At 41.2% G+C, this 19,573-nt stretch overlaps 1 protein-coding gene across 3 annotated transcripts; it reads left to right on the top strand.

Annotated features, from left to right (window-relative positions):
- Positions 1–2,050: 2,050 nt before the first annotated feature.
- On the top strand, positions 2,051–19,027 carry rassf8a (Ras association domain family member 8a). Of its 3 annotated transcripts, XM_078256707.1 has the most exons (7): positions 2,051–2,385; positions 4,075–4,113; positions 9,458–9,640; positions 11,252–12,051; positions 12,273–12,470; positions 13,912–14,056; positions 16,917–19,027. In XM_078256707.1, the coding sequence occupies exons 3-7, from the start codon at positions 9,538–9,540 to the stop codon at positions 17,042–17,044; spliced, it is 1,374 nt and encodes a 457-aa protein (XP_078112833.1). In that variant the 5' UTR covers positions 2,051–2,385; positions 4,075–4,113; positions 9,458–9,537; the 3' UTR covers positions 17,045–19,027. The 3 variants fall into 3 exon arrangements, with proteins under 3 accessions (XP_078112833.1, XP_078112832.1, XP_078112834.1); XM_078256706.1 differs by lacking the exon at positions 4,075–4,113; XM_078256708.1 differs by lacking the exon at positions 4,075–4,113 and having other exon boundaries at positions 11,252–12,045.
- Positions 19,028–19,573: the final 546 nt, after the last annotated feature.

Below are 19,573 nucleotides of genomic sequence, written 5' to 3' on the forward strand. Positions count from 1 at the left end.
TGTGTTGTTGATGTGTCTTAAAGTGTGTCTATTCACATTTACCTGTGTCTACTGTATATGCTACTTGTGTAATGTTATTCTCATTAAATCAACCTGCCAGCTGTCATGATCTGTAATAGTGGTGTGTCATTTTACTTGTCTATGTCTATGTGTTTTTGTTTTATGCTTATGTGTTGTATTGTTGTATATTATCTATTGTTTTAAGCCATCAACCTGCTAGGGACTGCAGATGAAAATTAGCCTGCATGGCTTAATCTGGCACATTTATATGTTGGACTTCGTGCTCATGTTGATCACTGCTGTACGTACCTGATAACAGCTGTACGTACCTGATAACAATAATGATGGCTGCATTTCATTTTAGGCATGGTGACTGGCTCAGTGGAACATAAGAGCCATCATTAACGTACTGTGATTTCCTGTTGGTTAAAATGTCTACCGTGAAAATGGTCTATAATGGCATAGTTTTGAGAATGATTTGCCAAAAATTAAAATGGTAGTTATGAAAGTGATTATTTCATTCATATAAAATTCCCTTCTGGAAATTAAAGCTCATATGTCTTAGCTTTAGAAGAGACATATTCTAAATAAGATAATATTCTCTTAATGCCTGTAGTGTGCCATCTGTACTATACGGTGTTGAGCTAAACAACGGCGGTATGTTTTTCGTGTAAACACCTGTACACCTATGGATGTACAGATTTATGACTGTGGGTACTACAGCTACTACATTTGATCCTTGGTCTCTTTTCTGTTTTATGTTATGTGCCTTGTTGTACTGTTTTTGTCTGTAAAATGTACAAAAATTTCAATAAATATATGTTTAAAAAAAAAAAAGAAGAGACATGTTCAGAGAATCAAATTGTAAACGGTAACCAGACTTGATGACTAAGATCACTTAAACCTGCTGCTTACACAACTCAAAAACCCACCAGATAGCTTATAAGAGATCATATATATAGAGACATGACAGTTTACAACAGGAAAGTCTGTTCTGTCACAAGAGGGCAGTACGTTTCCATTGATGCATGGTCCTATTGCCAAAGGTCCATCAGCTGCCTCAGTTGAACTGTACTGTATGTTTTAATTCATCTACATCTTTTACAAACAATTTATGCATGTATTTTTGTGTCAGGTAAAGTGGAAATACAAATCTTTTACCAATATCACCTGTGTAAATCCACCGTTTACTCCACTAAGATCTAATGTTTTAAGAATAGAGTGAACAATATAGTGACTTCATAATTTCATGATGAAAAAACATGTTCTACCAAATTTTGCTATTTTATATAATTAATCAGTAAGGCCCTTATGACACTTTGTGTGTTCTTCATTTTACATGGAACTCATCCTACTTTGCCTTTATGGTATGCCTGATGTGAAATATGTTACTGCGTTTCAACTGTAGCCTATGGTATTTTTCACCATTTAAATTTCAGATGTATGTGTTGCAATTGTTTGCCATGCCATTGGTATAGTTTTCTTTTTTTTTTTCTGCAGTACATTTAAATGAATACAACTTTCTTTACTCTGAAAACAGATTACTGTATGAACCGCTAGGCTTGTATTTGCAAAAAAATTGTTAGATCCTATATGACTTTCAACACTATATATATATATACTTATATACTTATATACACACACACACACACACACACTTCCTGAAAGGTTTTTAGATCCAAAATTCTCATATTTAAAAAAAAATCTAAAATAGTTCATCAATTATTTTCTAATCTAACAAATCTATAACTCTCACAATCTGCAAGTGGGCCTATGCTACATGTCTAATATTTTTCTAATACATTCCTCTTGTGTTGTTCTTACACATCACAAATGAGGTAAAATGGGGCTACATTAAATTATTCCAAGAGAAAGGGGGTTCCCAGTATATCGTCTATTTTCTAAGGGGTCTTTGGCTGAAAAAAAGATGGAGAACCTCTGGTTTAGATGTCCTGGATGTGTGTAAAAGTTGGCTGTAGGTAACCTCCCTCAGAGTGTATTGCAGCTTTAAACAGTCCACAATGCCTTGCGGTGTCCCAGTTCCAATGCGATGTATTTACCAGCAAGAGTAATGAAACGGGGAGGGGGGCATTTTCCGCAGCTTATTGAGAGACCGCAAAAGACTAGCACACAGAGAGGACAGACACAAACTTTCGGACAGAGGACCAACACGTCAATTATGTGTTTTTGAATGTGTCTTTAGCCTTTTATTCAGTTTTTTTTGTCCAGCAGCCAAAACGATACTTTGTCGCAGTTCGTTGGAAGTGATTTACTGGGTAGTGGTGAAGGACACATTTTGCGGAATTGACGCTTTTACCTGTGTTTTCCCTCTAAACTTCACTTCAGATAGGAAACACTGAGTTGAATCCTATTTACGCCATAAAGGTAAGCACATTACACCGACCTAATTATAGCAGAATGTGCTGCTGCTGCTGAGCCCGTTCTAGTTGTAAGGCTGAGATAACGGAAACATTTCTGTAGTGGAATAGTTCGGCTACTCTCTGAACCCACTACAGCCCATTATCGCCATTTCTTAAGCCTCGTCCCACTCGACACCAACACTATAAGGCAGAGGTGAAATGCTAATGTATTATGTCTTTCAGGATGTTAAATGCCGAGATATGAAGCTGATACTGTTTTTTAATGTTGTCTTTATATGTTAGTATGAGAAATAAGATCAGTTAAAAGCATTTTAGGTGTTCTCGGCTGATTCAGACTGTATCATCTTGCAGTGTTATTTTAGCAGGCCTAGGTGTTCTGTAGAACATTCACTTAAAAATGTTGCTTTGCCCTTATTTTTTATTTTATTTTATTTTTTACAGTATTGTCTCTCATCAGGTTCAGCATCTTCTGTAAATGTAACGAGCTCTTATGGTTTTAAACATCTTCACACATCACAATCATAACAGAATCTTTGTCTAAAGAAATCACTTATTTTATCTAAAGTGCCAGTGCTCTATACTTAGAAACATACCCCAGGTGTAGCTGAACTAACCTGTGGACTTGTTGCACTCAGCCAAGGTTTAATGTCTCTCAGTCTTTTGCTTTGGGATCTTAGAAGACTGCTTTAATATAGAAACAGAATCATGTAATTCACTGCTCCTTGCTGCATTTGATAATGGCACAGCAGCACCAGGCTGCAAAGAACAACCTACACACTGGAAAGTTAAGCCACTTTTTGTGTGTGGCTGCCATTTCTGCTGCTGCTGTAAAAAAAAACAACATTTCAGTTCTATAAATGCTTATATGCAAGAGTGTGATTCTGCACCAGATTATGTTTTACAAACCACTGTAACATGTAAACCTTGGCTAGAGGCCTCTTGTTGCCCCGCTGAGCCTCTGTCCTGGTGCAGGAGCCGGCTGCCTGCCTTGCTGGCTCTTCAAAGCTGGCTAGTGAGCAGTGAATATGGCAAGAGAACAAAGGCGGCATTATTGGCCCGAACGTGATCCAGATGTTAAGGATCCTGCCAGCACTGACCTCCCAAATGAGGGAGGCCTGCTCCAGCGCCTAATGGTTTAATATCAGCCAGGCAGAGAGAAAAAGAGGGAGGCTTGCTCCAGGGCAGGGGCCACTGGAGAGCTCTCAGGAGCTGAGGGTGTTTCCTGTAGCGTGACTGGATGTGGGTTTAATCCCAAGCACCCAGATCTTCAGATTGGAGCTAGAGTGAAAATTTGGAGGTAGAAATAAATGTCTGAGGAAGTGCTGGGCAATGCCTCCTTCTTTGTGTATATTTTGGAGTTACTATGGTGCTTTAGGTAGTTGGGCTACAACAAACTTTTCAAAAGCTTTATATACAAAACAACGCTGAATAAAATGCATTCCTTTCTGATAATAATTGTTGCAACTGCCTTTTAGCCTCTGATTAAGTGGCGGTACGATGTCACCTTTAATTGCCTATTAAAATCATTTCATCTATATTGCAGGGAAGCATTAGATCTTGTCACTGTGTAGAGGCTAATGTGATTACACTAAATTAATTGAGAGGAGGCTGACATTGTTCACAGCAGAGGCTTTTAGAAATTTTGGAAATGATTTAAAAAAAAACTTTGCTACATCTTTTTTTGTTTTTTCAGATTCGTCAACTTAAAGTCCCCCTCCAGACACAATTTAAAGTATGTAAAAAAATATTCTGCTATGATTTTAATATTTTGTTTAACATAGGTTTCCTACTTAAAAAAAAAGTATTTAAAAAAAAAAACAACTCTGTAAAGAGTCTGGAAGCACATCTACTCTTTCTCCCTCATTGAGAAATTCTGGATCTGGCCTCGCGCCCCACCCACCACCCCTGCTAAGCTACTAGCCTGAAAAGCCAGACCCACATCAAGATGTTGGGTCTCGGAACTCACCATTGGCAGGGCTCAATCCGAGGGGCGGGATAAACGGTTGTCTTTCAAATTCCTTCTGCACGCAATAGGATAGAGCTACAACCAACCAGAGCAACGCTAGTTGATAGATTAAACTTTTGCCGTATCCGGTCGGCAAAACTCCGAACACATTGTTTTTGGGGAGTGAGAGGGGGATGACATGCAGGAAGTCGTCTCCGGTCAGACTCGAACCTTGGACCTTCTGCGTCGAAGGGAAACACCTCCGTATATGTGCGCCTGCTCTACCAACTGAGCTAACCCGGCCACAAACTCCGAACACATCTTCCTTTTTTTTAAGAATGACTTCAGTGCCGTTCTTTTCTCAAAGAAAAGCTTACATCCAAGTCTTCCAGAGTCGCGGCCAAAACCGATTCAAAAGACCGCTGTTCACCAGCAGCAGAAGCCATCTTTGTTTTCAAGTAGCAGGTAATTCACGCGGAACCGTCGCAACTCTGCCGTCCTTATGTTAAGCCCGCCCACCAACTCTATACACGATGTGATTGGCCTGACTAGAGTTTGGTTTTTCCAGTTCGCAAGCCAACGGAGAGTTGCTAGACTGACCCTGGCTGCAAATTACATTTGCTGCCGCTAGGGTGCGTCTAGATTTCTAGATGAATGACACCTTTTCACATTCAAAGATTTGTTTGAGGTTTTGGAATGAAGCTTTGAATTTCTGTCGTCATGTTAAAGATTTAGAATTTGAATGTCAACGTTATGAATGAAGCTTTGAAGTAAGCAGCACATGTTTGAGCCTCACGCCGGGTTCAGACAGGAGGCGGAAGCGGTGTCCGCTTCCTTTTGGCGCCCATGTTAACCAATTGGGCTGTTCACACCGGACGCTCTGCGGCCGGCTCATGATCTGCAGCGATTGCAGATGAGGAGTCTGTTGTGCACCAAAATCGGAAGGATAAGGGTACTTAGCATCTTTTATTTGTTTATGTTGTTTGTTAGCTTGTAACTGGCAGTGGCTGACACAGCTACGATGACGTGATGTGTTTACACTCTCTGTACTGACAAGTCCACTCGGTGCTGCAGGTGCTCCAGTTTCTTTTGCAGCTTTTGCATATAAGACAGTGATTGGCATTCGAATTTGTGATGTGTCAACTATAGCTTCCCCAGTGTACGTTTGAACATCAGATTTTAGGGAAGTGCACAGACATCTCCCGCTTCAGTAGAGGAATGTGAAAACCCCTCTTTCTTTGTAACGTTGCAGAGATACAAGCCAGTATAGTCAAGGGCAGACATTTTAGGGGATATAAATAGAGCTGGGCAATATATCGATATTATATCAATATCATGATATGAGACTAGATATCATCTTAGATTTTGGATATTGTAATAACGTAATATGGCATATCTGTTGTCTTTTCGTGGTTTTAAAGGCTGCATTACAGTAAAGTTATGTCATTTTCTGAACTTACCAGACTGTTGTAACTGTTCTGTTATTTGCCTTTACCCACTTAGTCATTATATCCACATTACTGGTGATTATTTATCAAAAATCTCAGTGTGTAAATATTTTGTGAAAGCACCAATAGTCAACACTACAATATCGTTGCGGTATCGATATCGAGGTATTTGGTCAAAAATATCCTGATATTTCTATTTTCTATATTCGGAATGTCGCAAATACGTTTGATGATTAAACCAGTTTAAACACACTTTTAGATTGAATGCAGTTTGTGAAAGTGTCTACTGTTGCGTAGCCATTAAGATCACAGAGCAGACGGACCCATAGCTTTCTTGTCTCTTAGTCATGGCCAGTTGCATTCTCACAGCCCAGGAATGCATACCCTGGATGTTATCAGTTTCCACTCTACATGATCAAGGCTGGTCTCTGGCAACAGTCTTTGCCCTGCTCTGTAATGTTTACATTTGTAGAGGGTATTGTATACACTCCAGGCTGGCATACTAATGATAAGGAGCTTCTTTATCTGGTTCCCACTGTCTGCAAGACCCTTAACTTTTACAGGGGTTCCATCTTGTCCGCGTGTCTTACATTTATGTTATGCTGTTGCCACCACAATGTGTTTTAGGCCCAGGGATTATACCAGGCTGTAGCACTTGATAACAATCTGGAGGAATTGAAAGCGAGAAAAGAGATTTCTCCAGTTAGTTTCAACCGATTCACCACTAGTGCTCCACAATAATCCAGCGTCTGGCTTTGCCTGCTCACAGAGATATATTTCACAACAGATCTGTTACCAATTACAGCAGCGTATAAATTGCTTGTAATTACATGATGCTCTACAGGGAGTGCAATTTGAATTAAAGTTTGGTTAGCAATAGGCAAGGAGGTTTAAGTACTAGAACAGACTGCTGTCGCTTCAGTCTGTAAGAAGTATCCCATTGTCTTTAATTAACAGCAGCGTGGGGGAGTTTTGCATGTCTTCTTTAAAAAAATTAGTCACTTAATAGTTTGAATTAGCCACTTGGATATACATTCCTTCAAACTTGCAATGCCTTAGTGAACAATGGGCAGCAAATTTGGATAGAAACCAGGGTGTAATAGTGTCGATACTTGTGGAACATTATGGGTTTTCCTGTGAGATCATTTTTCTCAACTAGGTTCAGTTGCTTGCTGCCCTACAAGCTTTGTCCTGAGTCAAGCTCAGTCTTGGTTTTGTTTTAATGTAATGAATGCCCATTTTGTTTTCCTCAAATACCCCCATGTTCAGCAAACAGGCCACTTTGTGATGGTTGACGGACTGTAAACCCCCCAATAAGCAGTGCCATATTTAAGCTCCTACAGTAAAAAACTCCTACAGTATTTCTTCGTGGTGTATGTTACAGCAGTGTGTTGGTCGTGGTAGAACACCCACAGGAGCATATGGTAGGTTGTTTACACCAGCAGCCAATTGAAGCCCTTTTCCTGCCAGCTCCGTGTGCTTCTGTAGGCCTGGAGAATTGTCATCAGCAGCCGGGCAGGCAAGCTGCTCAGTGCTGCTCCACACCTCACTGCTCGGAGAGGAATGCATCTTGAGTCAACGCTACTGAACCAATACGAGACTGAAACAAATGTCCTCTGGAGTCATGAGAAGTTTGATGGTTTGCTGCAGTTGATCATCTCTCTCAACTTAGCCTAAATAGAATTTACAGGAATTTAAGCCCTCCTCCGTCTCATGAAATGCCTCTCTGGCATAAGATGAGCTGCACAAATCAGGGAGCGGGCATCTCCCCAGGCTGTGGCTTTGACAGGCCAGAGGAATGGAGCTTGCAGAGCTCAGGATGGCACTCTGCCCCACACCGCTGTGCTTGTATCCTCAGTTGGATTTTCTGGGTTAATGTTAATGAATATAAATGTTACGAGTCTGGACCGGAGCACGTGATATTTAGAAATGCCCCACTGAGTCTTGTTGAGCTTATGCAAGGAAGAGACATTGATTCAGCCAGTTTGCTTTTTTTTTTTTTTTTTACTGCACATGCAATTTTCTGTTTTGTTTGAACAGTTGTCTCTTTTGTGGAGTTTTTTTGTCTGTGTGTTTTGACGGAATGCAGATTCAATATACAGTATTCCATGCAGTGGTCCTTGTAAATCCCTCTGACTCAGTGCTGTTATACTGTAGGTAGTATTTTTTTTTTTTTTTTAAGACACTTTCCCCTTCCCCCTCCAGTGTATCCAAACCTTCTCCCTGGCTGATCCACTATGCCTGCTTTGCATCAAGATCCACTCAGTCCCTATTACTGTTTCCACATCCGCCTGTAAGATGGGTAAAGCAAAATTGTGACAGTGTTTTGGGTCACTGCAGAAAAATCTCATTGTGCCTGTGTGTGTGACTATTTTCCTGTTCCTCTTCATCCTTCAGCCCTTAATGCCATTTAAGGGCTGTCTGAAGGACAAAAGCACTTTCCTACCAGCTGTGAATACGCCAAGAATAGAGTGATCAAGAGTCGCACACACACACAATACATCTGCACACTTGAATCTGTCTTATAACTACCTGAGGTTTGTTTGTAGAGCTAAAATGATTAGTTAATCAGTTAGGCAATCAACTGAACATTTAAAAACATTTTTAGTACTCGTCCTAGTCATTTAACAAGCAAAAATGGCTGTTTTCACTTTCTCAAATGTGAGGAGTTGCTGCTCCACGCTTTTGGTTTTTAGACTGTTAGTCAGGCAAAACAATAAAGTAATCAATCAGTCAACCAGAAAAAAAGATAATAAGGAAAATAATCATTAGTTGCAGCTCCGTCTCTTAAAGTCTACAAATGTTACCTTGCAGCACTTTCTAATGTCCTTGCCATATTTAGAAAAGCAATTGTTGGTGTGTAGGACAGGCTGGTGTGGATGACATTGTGAATGTGTATAGGGACTACGTGGGCTGGGGGAGGTGTAATTGGTGGGGGGTTGGCGAACAAAAGGACCTTTTGACTCAGTAGTGTAGGTGCAGTGAAGGTTAGATCCAATGAGTGTGATACAGATCTGGGGAGATGCCATTCATTCTCTCTCGGTACACTGTCCTTGGAAGAACGTTTTTTTTGAAGGATCCCTCGTAGTAGGGGATAAAGGACATAACTATATAACGTGTTACAGAACAGTGAAAATAACTGACATCAAAAACAAAACCCTACTAAACTCCCTCGTGTTACGATTAATCTGGCCCTCCCTTTTTGTTTTTAATTACATTTTTATGCCTTCTCTGTCTCCCTCTCTGTTCCTCACTGAGTCAATCTTCCTGATCTGTCTTCGCTGCTATCATAAAATTCTTTATACAAAAGCAGGAACTGGGCTTGGGAATGTCTGCTGGCAGACTCTTCCTGCACCCCCAACAGACATGCACCTATTCATAGAGAAGAGCAAAACAACAGCATTATGACCAGCTGGTCCTGGGATGCCTGGCTGTATGAGTCCATTCTCAACTGGTCTATCCTTTTATCATAAGCTACTGCTAAAATAGCCTGACTCTACCTTGTATATTTCTGCTTATTTGGCTACTTGTGTTTGAAGGTTTTACCACAGGTGTAACTGTTTGCATTCCCATGTGTCTGTTAAGACTTTATCCTTTTAAGGCGACTAAGCATTTTAACCATGGACTTGCATCCTGACATCCTGACTAACTTCTTCCTGTTTTCCCCTGTGTTTCCTCCCCAGTGAAGTAGCCAGAGTGTGTTCAGAGTTCAATAATGCCGGGGCCAACTCACCACAACCGACTCCATCGCTTCTGACCCAACATGGAGCTCAAGGTCTGGGTGGATGGAGTCCAGAGGGTCGTCTGTGGGGTCACTGAGGCAACCACCTGCCAAGAAGTAGTGATTGCGCTGGCACAGGCCATAGGTAGATAATGTCCTACTATGAAACCACACACAAGCACACCTGAGATAAAAACGGAGTTGGGTCACGTGGGTACGGGCGGTGACACTCAGTAGTTGATTTAAGCACCTGTTCGCCTGTGTGGTTGTGTTAGAGGGAGTGAGTGGGTCATCATATTTTCTTTATTGACCGCTGTTATTATTTTGATTATGAGTTTGTACTAGTTATAATAAGTTGACCTTTTTCATTAAACAAGATTTACTAAACCTACTTTTTAGATTTCAGCTTTTTTTGTTAGCGCGTCATACAAGAAATCCAGGCCCAACTGCAGCCTTTCAGTGACTCTAAGTTAGCCTGAAGTCGCTACACTAGCTATCAACAATAAGCAATATTTATTTTTGGCAAATAGTGGAGCGAAACAAGGATTGTATACTTCAGGTTTGTTTAAGTTTTCTTCACACTTTGACAATATGAAAGTGTAAAACAGTTGAAGCCTTTTCATCAAATGTATTGTTAAGCAGCATTCATCAACCGACAACTTTAATCTAAGTATGCCAAACTGCCTTTTGTTAACTGAAAAGAAGTCCATATGAAGCAAACCTGTATTTGTACATGGATACAGATCATAGTCAGAGGCTTTATTGGTACTTTCTTGGATCTAAGCACCCCCTTCCCCATATGGCTCCTCCAGGAACGGGGCACTTGAGCAGACTGTATTGACGTTACTGCCCACAAAGCGCATGGTAGGAGGAGGGAAAGTCTGACTCATCTCTCGGTCTTCTGCCAAACTGAGAAAGCGGCACGTCTGAGCCCCCTCCTCTGCCTTTTTTGTATTAAAAACATATACACCATATGAAATGATCAGATATTGATTTAGTTATTTAGCATCTACAAGTGTTTCTGTCTACTCAATACTACAAGTGTTGTCTAGGTTTCCTCTTAACTGCCTTAAAACAAAAATCTATTTTTTATAAACACTGAATCAAATGTAATGTGAAAGGGTTGCTCGTAGTGCCGAACCTACTGAGAAAGACCCAACACTGCACCTCTATGCAGCTTTTAGCCTTTTTTTTGCTGATTGTTTTGTTTTCCAGCCTGCATGTTTACTGTATAATTGAGACTTAAAGGTCCCATATTGTAATCTTTTTTAATTATAAAGCAGGTTGAGGTGCTATATAAATACTCTGAAAGTATCAAAACGCTCAATCCACAAAGAAATGCAGTAGTATTCAGAAACGGTGCCTTTAAACGAGCCGTCGGGACTTCGATACGGGTGTGATGTCACAACTACTCCTGCTCCTTTAAGGCTCTCCGACAATCTGGTTGAAAAAATGTGAATGTTTGAATTGTTCAAGGGGCCAGAAACATGACTCCAACAGGATGATCATGTTGCTCTGTGTCTGCTAAATGTATAAGAAGACAGTTGTTTGCTACCATGTTATTTTAACCGTTGGATAGGATGACAGTTTATCATGGCTGCATTTCTGTGAGTTTGTTTTGGAATCTTTTACTCTAGTGGTCAAAATTGCTAAAAGCAGCTTTAAATAAAAGTTAAAACCCTTGCATTTTGGCATAACCACCTACTAGCATAAGAATCTGTTACAATTCCCGTTTTTTGTGTTGTGTTCTTTACAGGTCGCACTGGGAGATACACTCTGGTAGAAAAATGGCGGGACACCGAGCGTCACCTAGCCCCTCACGAGAGCCCTGTGGCTTCTCTGAACACCTGGGGCCAGTATGCTGGTGACGTCCAGCTAATCCTGCATCGCACAGGCCCCTCCCTGACTGAACGACCCCCCTCAGAAGGACCACCTCTCAGGGGGCCTGAACGTGGGCTGCATCGGCAGAGCCTCCCTCCTCTTGCAAAGCTTCGTCATCCCAACGATCGCTCCCTCCGCCGCCGTGAACCACGTCGCAAATCTCTGACGTTCACCGGTGCACCCAGAGGCCTTAGGGAGATACTAGGCGGAGGGCGCATCGGCGAGGCCGAGGCTAAACGAAGACTCCTTCATGGAAACGGTGGGAATCACCACCATGCAGGGCCAGCCATCGGGACTGCATCGCCTGGCCTGTGGGCCTGTCGCATGGAAGAGTTGGTCAGACTGGTCGGTCTACAGAGAGAGACTCTCAATGTGCTGGAGAAAAAGCTGGAGGCCTATGAGGCTGAGCTCCACGCCTGGGCTGAAGGGCGAGGGGGCCGAGGTGGAGGTTGCATTGGGGACCCAGGTGGAGGAGGAGGGCTGATAGAGGAGATCGTGAGGCTGGAGAAGCATCTGAGAAAGAACGACGTGGAGATGGAGGAGGAGGAGTTTTGGGCCACTGAGCTGCAGATTGAGCTAGAGAGTGAGAGACAGCTGGAGGAAAGACTGCAGGAGCTAAGAGGACGCCTGCAGGGCTGTGAAGTGGAGATTGAAGAAAAGCTGGCAATGGTACAGGTGTGCTATGTGTGGGAGATTTTTCTTTGGGATGTTGAAGAAAAAAATCCTGTACTTTTGGGGAAAGATAATAATAAATTTAACCAGCTAAGAATGAAAAACAAAGCTAATTCCCTAGTCGGTTCTTATTCTTTATAGCTGTTTATCTATTACCGTGCTAGTGATTTGTAGTAGGTGCTTTCCCTCTTTTTCCATATCTGTTTATTTCTTTGCCCCATCAGAGTGTAGAAGCAGGCCTGGAAGAGGAGCGGCTGCAGAGGGAGCGACAGGAGACCCAATGGATCAGTGAGGCTGAGGTTCGGGCTCAGGTGCTCAGGGTCAAAGCAGAACTGAAAGCCCAGGAGAGACAGGCTGTCCAGCTGGAGAGCAGCTGCAGAGCTGTGGACAGGTCACTTGGACAAAACGGCAAGAAAGTGCAGGTGAGACATATGCCTGCATTTGACTACTTATATTTTATATTTTAGTTTTTTTTTACTTCTTTTTTTTAAAACAATATAGTGCTGCAGGGTGATGAAGTGGTAAGGGAGACCATCTATCATTTAAGCATCTTCCCTCGACATGATGCTGAATCCCTGCCAGTTTAAATGGGAACTCTTGTTTTTTACCCTTCAAAGTCTGTTTTACAGATCTTGGGGAAAACTATGTGGGTGTGAAAAAAAGAGGTTATATAATGCCTTCTGTGGCTACAGAGAGTTAGTAAAGAGGTCAAATCTAATACAAGTGACAAAGGACTTGGAGATTTAAAGGTCCAGTGTGTAACGTGTTTAGTTGTTCATTATCAAAATCTGTGTTCCCCGTTCACAAACTTGTCCTTTTTCATGAATATTTACCACCACCATCAATTCCAAGTATTCCTTTTGGCTTGACATTTTACATTTGCATTGGCATAAACATATTCATGTGCCATCTTGAAATACGTTAGCCGGTAAGGGACATACAGGACATACTGCTCCGCCTTTCGTGTTTTCGCTGTCACATGATAAACTCACAGGTGCTGCTAATGCTGCTAATGGGTATCGTAGCTTCCCGGCCCCGGCAAGTTTGAAGAAGGAAACATGGAGGACCACACATGTTCAAAATCCAAATTTCAGGAACAGGAGTCTTCTTCTTCGCCCAGAAAAAGAAAAAGGATATTGAATAGAGCAAGAGACCGGCTTTTTGAAGCGTGAAGGCTACCGTAGCTGTAATACGTACTTTGAACTGCTTGGTGCGAGAGAGTTGATTGCGATATATGATCTCAACGCTAGATGGGAGAAATTCCTACACATTGGACCTTTTTTAAAGTAATATTGCTTGTGTCTGAACATCAAAATACTAAAACGTATAGTGCGTTCCATTTACCTCAGAACTTAGAAGCCAGAATGATGTCACACCCGATTTTTGAATGCGTTCTATTTACATGTCGGATTTTTCACTGTTGGATAGGCTCTAGCTAGGTTAGCCATTGTTAGCAATGCCAGCTGATAACAAAGATTACACTGTTTTTTTGTGCATACAAACAGCGTAACAACATGTCCACAGATATAAAGTTGGACAGGACTGTATGTGTCATTTAGTGAGAGACAAATAAGACAGAAGTGCTAATAACTGTATGTTATTACAGCTTTCACAACTGTTGATGCACAGGGCATCCATGTTGGATTTTGAACTCGGTACTGCGAGGTTGTCGAGTTCCCAGCTCGGAAATCCGAGGTCAGGAGGCGTGTTTCCGACTTTGACCTAGAAAAATCCGACTTCCGAGTACAAATGGAACGCACGAACAGGCTCATATAATCTGTACCTGTAGATGTCAGTTTCAAGCTGCTGTTAATCCTCTCATGTTTCCTCAAGAATCATTCTTCTCGTGCTGTTTCTCTGAAGGACATGCAGCACGAGCTGGAACAGCTGACCAAGGAGCTGAGGCAGGTTAACCTGCAGCAGTTCATCAAGCAGACCGGCACCAAAGTCACAGTGCTGCCGGCCGAACCCACTGAGGATGAAAGTACTCACAACAGTCATGGTTTAGGTAATTTCATTTTCTTATAAACATTAAATGAGTGGATTTTTCTAGAGGAATATCCTTTGGAGTTAAATATTTAACTTGTGGCTCTGGACATGCTGCAAATATACGAGTACAGTCACATATAGTGTTGTATATGCCTACTGTAGGAATCTCTTGCTGTTGACTTAAATGAGAAGAAGAGAAACTGACCTTGTAGGTACAGTATGTTGTCTGTGACATAGGGGTCAGTTAGGTCTAACCAATCTGTACTGGTCTGACCCAAGACAGTAATTACAACTTAATTGTATGTCAAAGAGCATACTGTCTGAGGATAAACGCTGCCATTCACACAGGCGACACACAACTTATTTTTGCATGAAGTGCAGTTTGTCTTTGAGTTGGCCTGCGCATTAGTAAAGTCATTCTGTTCCATTAGGGCACTTTACTATTTTTCTCATGTCTTGACACCCTGCTGAGAGAAAATGACTGCTTAGTGTTCAAGTGCAGTGTTTCCGCACAGCACTTATTTAAAAAGAAAATACGTCACTTTTAAAGCGTGTTCGCCTGTTACTTTATTTCCTTATAAACAATGTAGGATTTTTTTATTTTTTTTATTTTTTAAAACCTGTCGTAGTGCTCACTCCACATGAAACGCTGCATCACTTCGTAGCTAGTCTATATCGACGACGTTTTTCGGGATTGTTCAGGTGCCGCCGGAAATTCCACCGGATGTCCCTCATTTTCGGCCAGATGTCCCACACCTTTCGCTTTGTTTGTGTTGGACTATGGTTAACTACTCCTCAGATCTCTGCAGGGTAAATCCAGACAGCTAGCTAGGCTATCTGTCCAATCTGAGTTTTTTGTTGAACGTCTAAAACAACTTTTGAATGTACACCAAAACAAGTTCCTTCCCGAGGCTATTTTGCAGAGGCACGGTTGCTCTGTACGGTGCTGACTTTAGCAGTTTAGATAACACACTCGACTGTTGTCCTACTGTTACAGATGTGAGCTAACCACAGACAGTTACCTCATGCATAGACTCAAGGCAGTGTGTCTCTGCAGTTCATGGTTGTGCGTTGCTGCAGAATGAATAAAGGGGAATCGCAATGTATATCCAGTGTTATTTTTGGCTTGGCGGCCTGTACAATTATAGGGGAAACAATCACAACAAGTGTGAGTGTGTGTGCAGAGTGGAGAGAAGGCATTAGTTTTTACCCACTCCAGTGGCAATTATAGTCTCCATGCCAACAGCTGCCTGGATACAGGCAGACCTGGCGTCATTTATTCATCCTACCTTCTACGTCTATCCCTCATTCCTTCTATCACGCTGTTACTCTATCATATGCTCAGCAGTTTCTGTGATGGGCTCATTGGACCAAAGCTCTTGTCATCCTACAGGAGACTAGCAGAGAGCTGACACGTAATCTAAGAGCACTGAACTGGAGAGCTGTCCCATTGCAATAGAGGCGAGCCACATCAACTTTCAGCCAGCTGGTTATTAACAAACTTTACCAGTAATGTAGGTACCAACAATGTAATTAGTGACCAATAGTAATGAAGATTGACTTTCAGGAGCAAGTTTGAGGTTAGACTAGAGCAGTGCATTATGCGTTGTAACCACCAACTTGTTAAACTAAGCTTGGAAGCAAAGAGCTGCATATCTAACTTGCAAAACAAAGTTCATAGGCAGAAGCCATTATCTACACACTTAGAAAATAAGCCTGCAAGCACAGAAATAAATGTATAAATGCAGATGTACAACCATAAACTAGTGATGGCCTAATGAAGCTTCGTGAAGCATTTTCTTTATTTTCTGAGCCCACTTGATGGCTCTCTCAACAAAGGGTTGAGAATACACTGAATGGCCTTTCTCTTAAAACCAAGAGCGCCATCTAGTGGGCTCAGAAAATAAAGAAAAACGTTCACAAAGCTTCATTTGGCCACCACTACCATAAACGTGAAGTTAAATCTCCCACCACATCTATGAATAATTTAGTATTCCACATGCCCACTGCCTTGAGAAATGGTTGTCTGAAACATGGAGAAGCGTATGGAGAAACAATGAATTGGTAGCAGTAACTGTGATGGTCAACAGTTTACGCCTACTTGTACTGGATTTTGGTTCAAATCTGTTAACACAGTTAACACAATGTTCACTTGAATATCTCACCTCCCCAAAGAGCCCAGATACTTTTTCCGATTGCATGACATGCATTTTACATTATTGCATTGTTTAGAGCAGTAGGTCTCTTTATTAAACTTAATGGTGATGGATTTCCAATTATGAAAAGTAATGAATTCAGTGTTCACGTCCTACTAGTAACCTTCCAGTGTGTAAAATCAGCTAGCGCTTTTGTCCCTGGCCATACAATTCACTGCATCGGTGGCCAGGGTGGCTCTGTGAGGCGGTAGAGCAGGCGCACATATACTGAGAGGTTTATGCCTCGACGCAGACGTCAGGGTTCGAATCCGACCTGTGACGATTTCCTGCATGTCTTCCCCCTTCTCTCTCCCCTTTCTCACCTACGCTGTCCTATCAATTAAAGGTGGAAAAGCCCAAAAAATAATCTTAAAAAAAAAAAAAAAATTCACTGCATCGGCTGATTCTCTGCATGGCTCGGTACTGCCCCCTGGTGGCACCATAGCAGAGCCATCATGCAGCATCCACAGCGCTTTGTATTTTATTTAATCAAGTAATTTATTGATATTTATTATGAATTTGAATTAATAAAGTACATTTGGAAGTTTTAAAAACAAAACAATGATACAAAAATTAGTGTGAAAATCTGACTATAGATTTTCAGCACCGAACCTTTTGAAATACACCTTTTAATTAGATTGTGTTGCTGATTTTCTCTCTTTCATGTTTTTTTTTTTTTTCCAGTCTCAGATTTAGTTCCCCTGTCTGGCTCCCTGAAGCGCCCCGTGTCATCGCACACCATGTCAAGTCACCTCCGGCTCCTCCACAGCCCTCTCACTTCTGGCCTGAACCCAGGGGGGATCTATGTGTGAGGCGGCTCTGCTCGGAGAGAACACGTCGGGTCTGCCTTCCAGAGCCTGTTTCACCCCAGAACACATTTTGTAAGTGGATATCTTTGTATAAGATACCTCGGTAGCACACTACTATGCACTGTTGTCTCAATTACCCGAAAGGCAACCTCGAGTGTGAAGACTCAAATAGCGAAGGAACTATGTTAATCTTGAAATGAAAGTCACGGAGCACTTGGTGTGACTGAAAGGCATGACGGAAATAAAACCCACAGCAGCAGCGCCATACATCATGGTGCACAGTCTCTGAAGATGTTAGGACTTTCTAAACACCAGGCTGTTCTGGACTTCCTTTGTAAACATATCCACTTAATGAACTTTTACTCTCACTTTAGTACCTGCTGAATGATTTGTATTGTTTTCTCACTAGCATCATGATTCAAATTGATTGCCTTTTGAACAGTATTCTTGAGATCTTGGTATGTGAATCTATGAACTATACTATATCTATAAATGTAATTTCTGCAGTGAACACATTTTACCCAGTATAATGACTGGTTCTTATATAAGTAATGAAGGATCCACTTGTGTCTATAGTATACCTATCTAGAATCTATCGTTTAGCATATCAGAATTTATTCCTGTAGCTCTGACTCTGTTCATGTTAAAACTATGCACAAATGGTTAATAGTTTTGTTACTGTCTGGTATGTACCAAAATGTTGGCTTACTGTAAATGTTTTCTTACTTTTCAGCTTTATTTTAGTGAATTGTTATATTTTAATACAAAGCGGTGCATTCACAGTTACAAAAATGCAGTGCCCTCATTCCTGCAGTAATATCTGCATAATGAAACGGTGTTAATAGCCCTTTTAAGCTGATTTTTGTTGTTAAAATGACCACACAGTATATTTTTGCCAAATGTATTATGCTCGTTTTTCCTGTAAGGATCGGTGGCCAAAGATTAGCAGGTCTTGTTGCATGATTGTGTCGTTACTATAGCCATATCTGGATGTGCAAAACACCCACAGTACAGTAAATCAGTTAGTTGAATCAAAAAATGGGGGCATGTAAATAATACAATGGATAGCTACAGTATGTACGAGTGAGTGAGTCAGTGATATAAAGAGACGTGTGTGTGTGTGTGTGTGTGTGTGTGTGTGTGTGTGTGTGTGTGTGCAGTCAGAATAACTATGAAGCCTCTTTTCGGTTGTAGTTCAGCTGCTATTCACATCAAAGTGCCTTATGTTCATTCCACGGTTGGTGTATTCAAATAATGTACAGTAAAGCTTTAGTAGAGACATTGAAGCAATGGCCGTAGTCAGTGTAGATCAGGTGTTGCTAGATGTATTGGTACCCCATTGTTGCACGGATAGAAATGGCAATAGAACAGCATCAAAGAGGAAACTATAATTGTATATCGGTCAGTATTATGTAGAAATGTCAATAGAAAGAACATTATTGATAGTGCTTTCCACTCTGCCACTGTATTATTGTCCCCATGCTGTAAAATGCATTTAATCTGATTTATTTCATCATGCAACACATACTGTAGTCACTAGTTTAGTTCAGTATTGTCACCCAGGAATAAATAGTTGATGTGATACTGAAGAGAAGTCCACCTTGTAACACTCAGTATCTACAAAAACACAACAAAATACATCATCGCTACAGTTTGTCTCTGCTTTTCAGTTAAAGGAGAGACATTATTTTTTTGTTGTTGTAATTCTTAGGTTAAAGATGATCTATGATAGTCTATATATTGGTGGATGATTTTCCCTTTACGAAACCACTTGTGTGCATTTTCCATCCTGGGATGAGACGTAGCTGTGGTCACTGTTTACAACCGTATATGTTCTAAAGAACTGTAAGATGTCAACTGTACATAATCTGTTTTTATTTTTTCCTGCCTTAATATACTGCAAAGTGTTGACAGATGTATGGCTGTAACTGGCTGCTGATATGACATGGGATTGCATGATTCAATAAACCATCTTACAAAATGAAATGTGTCACAACTGTTTGCGTGTGGATGTAAATGAGAAGGAAATATGTAGTTTGGGCTCTACATGTCTTTCATGCTTTTTGCCAGTAGATGGAGACATTGACTCAGTAATGGTAGAAATATGGACACACCACGGCTAGGAGAGAATTAATGCATGGCTTCATAGGAGGTTTATAAGGGGATAGTCTGGCTCACTGGATGTACATTGCTGGGATAAAGCCTGACGTCTGGTGTGATTTGTTTGAAGAAATCAAATATACAAATGAGCCAGAGCTTCTTTTTTTTTGTTCCCCTATCCCAGACTAGATAAGTGGTGTAGCCAGACCATACTCCAGTACTGACAGCGCTGTGGAGATTTGGCAGTGCAAAACTATTAAGGGGGTTGTATCTGTTAAAAATAAAGGCAAATATGATTGTGCTGAAACTTTTAAAGTTGCTCTCAATGGTCAATAAAGATACTGTCAGAACCTTATTGTTATTTGAGCAGAGAAAGAAAAACGTTTCAAAGGAAATGGGGGGGTACATTTACAATGCATCTCTACATTGTAA

Source organism: Sander vitreus, chromosome 8 (assembly GCF_031162955.1).
Source record: "Sander vitreus isolate 19-12246 chromosome 8, sanVit1, whole genome shotgun sequence".
NCBI classification, from domain to species: domain Eukaryota; kingdom Metazoa; phylum Chordata; class Actinopteri; order Perciformes; family Percidae; genus Sander; species Sander vitreus.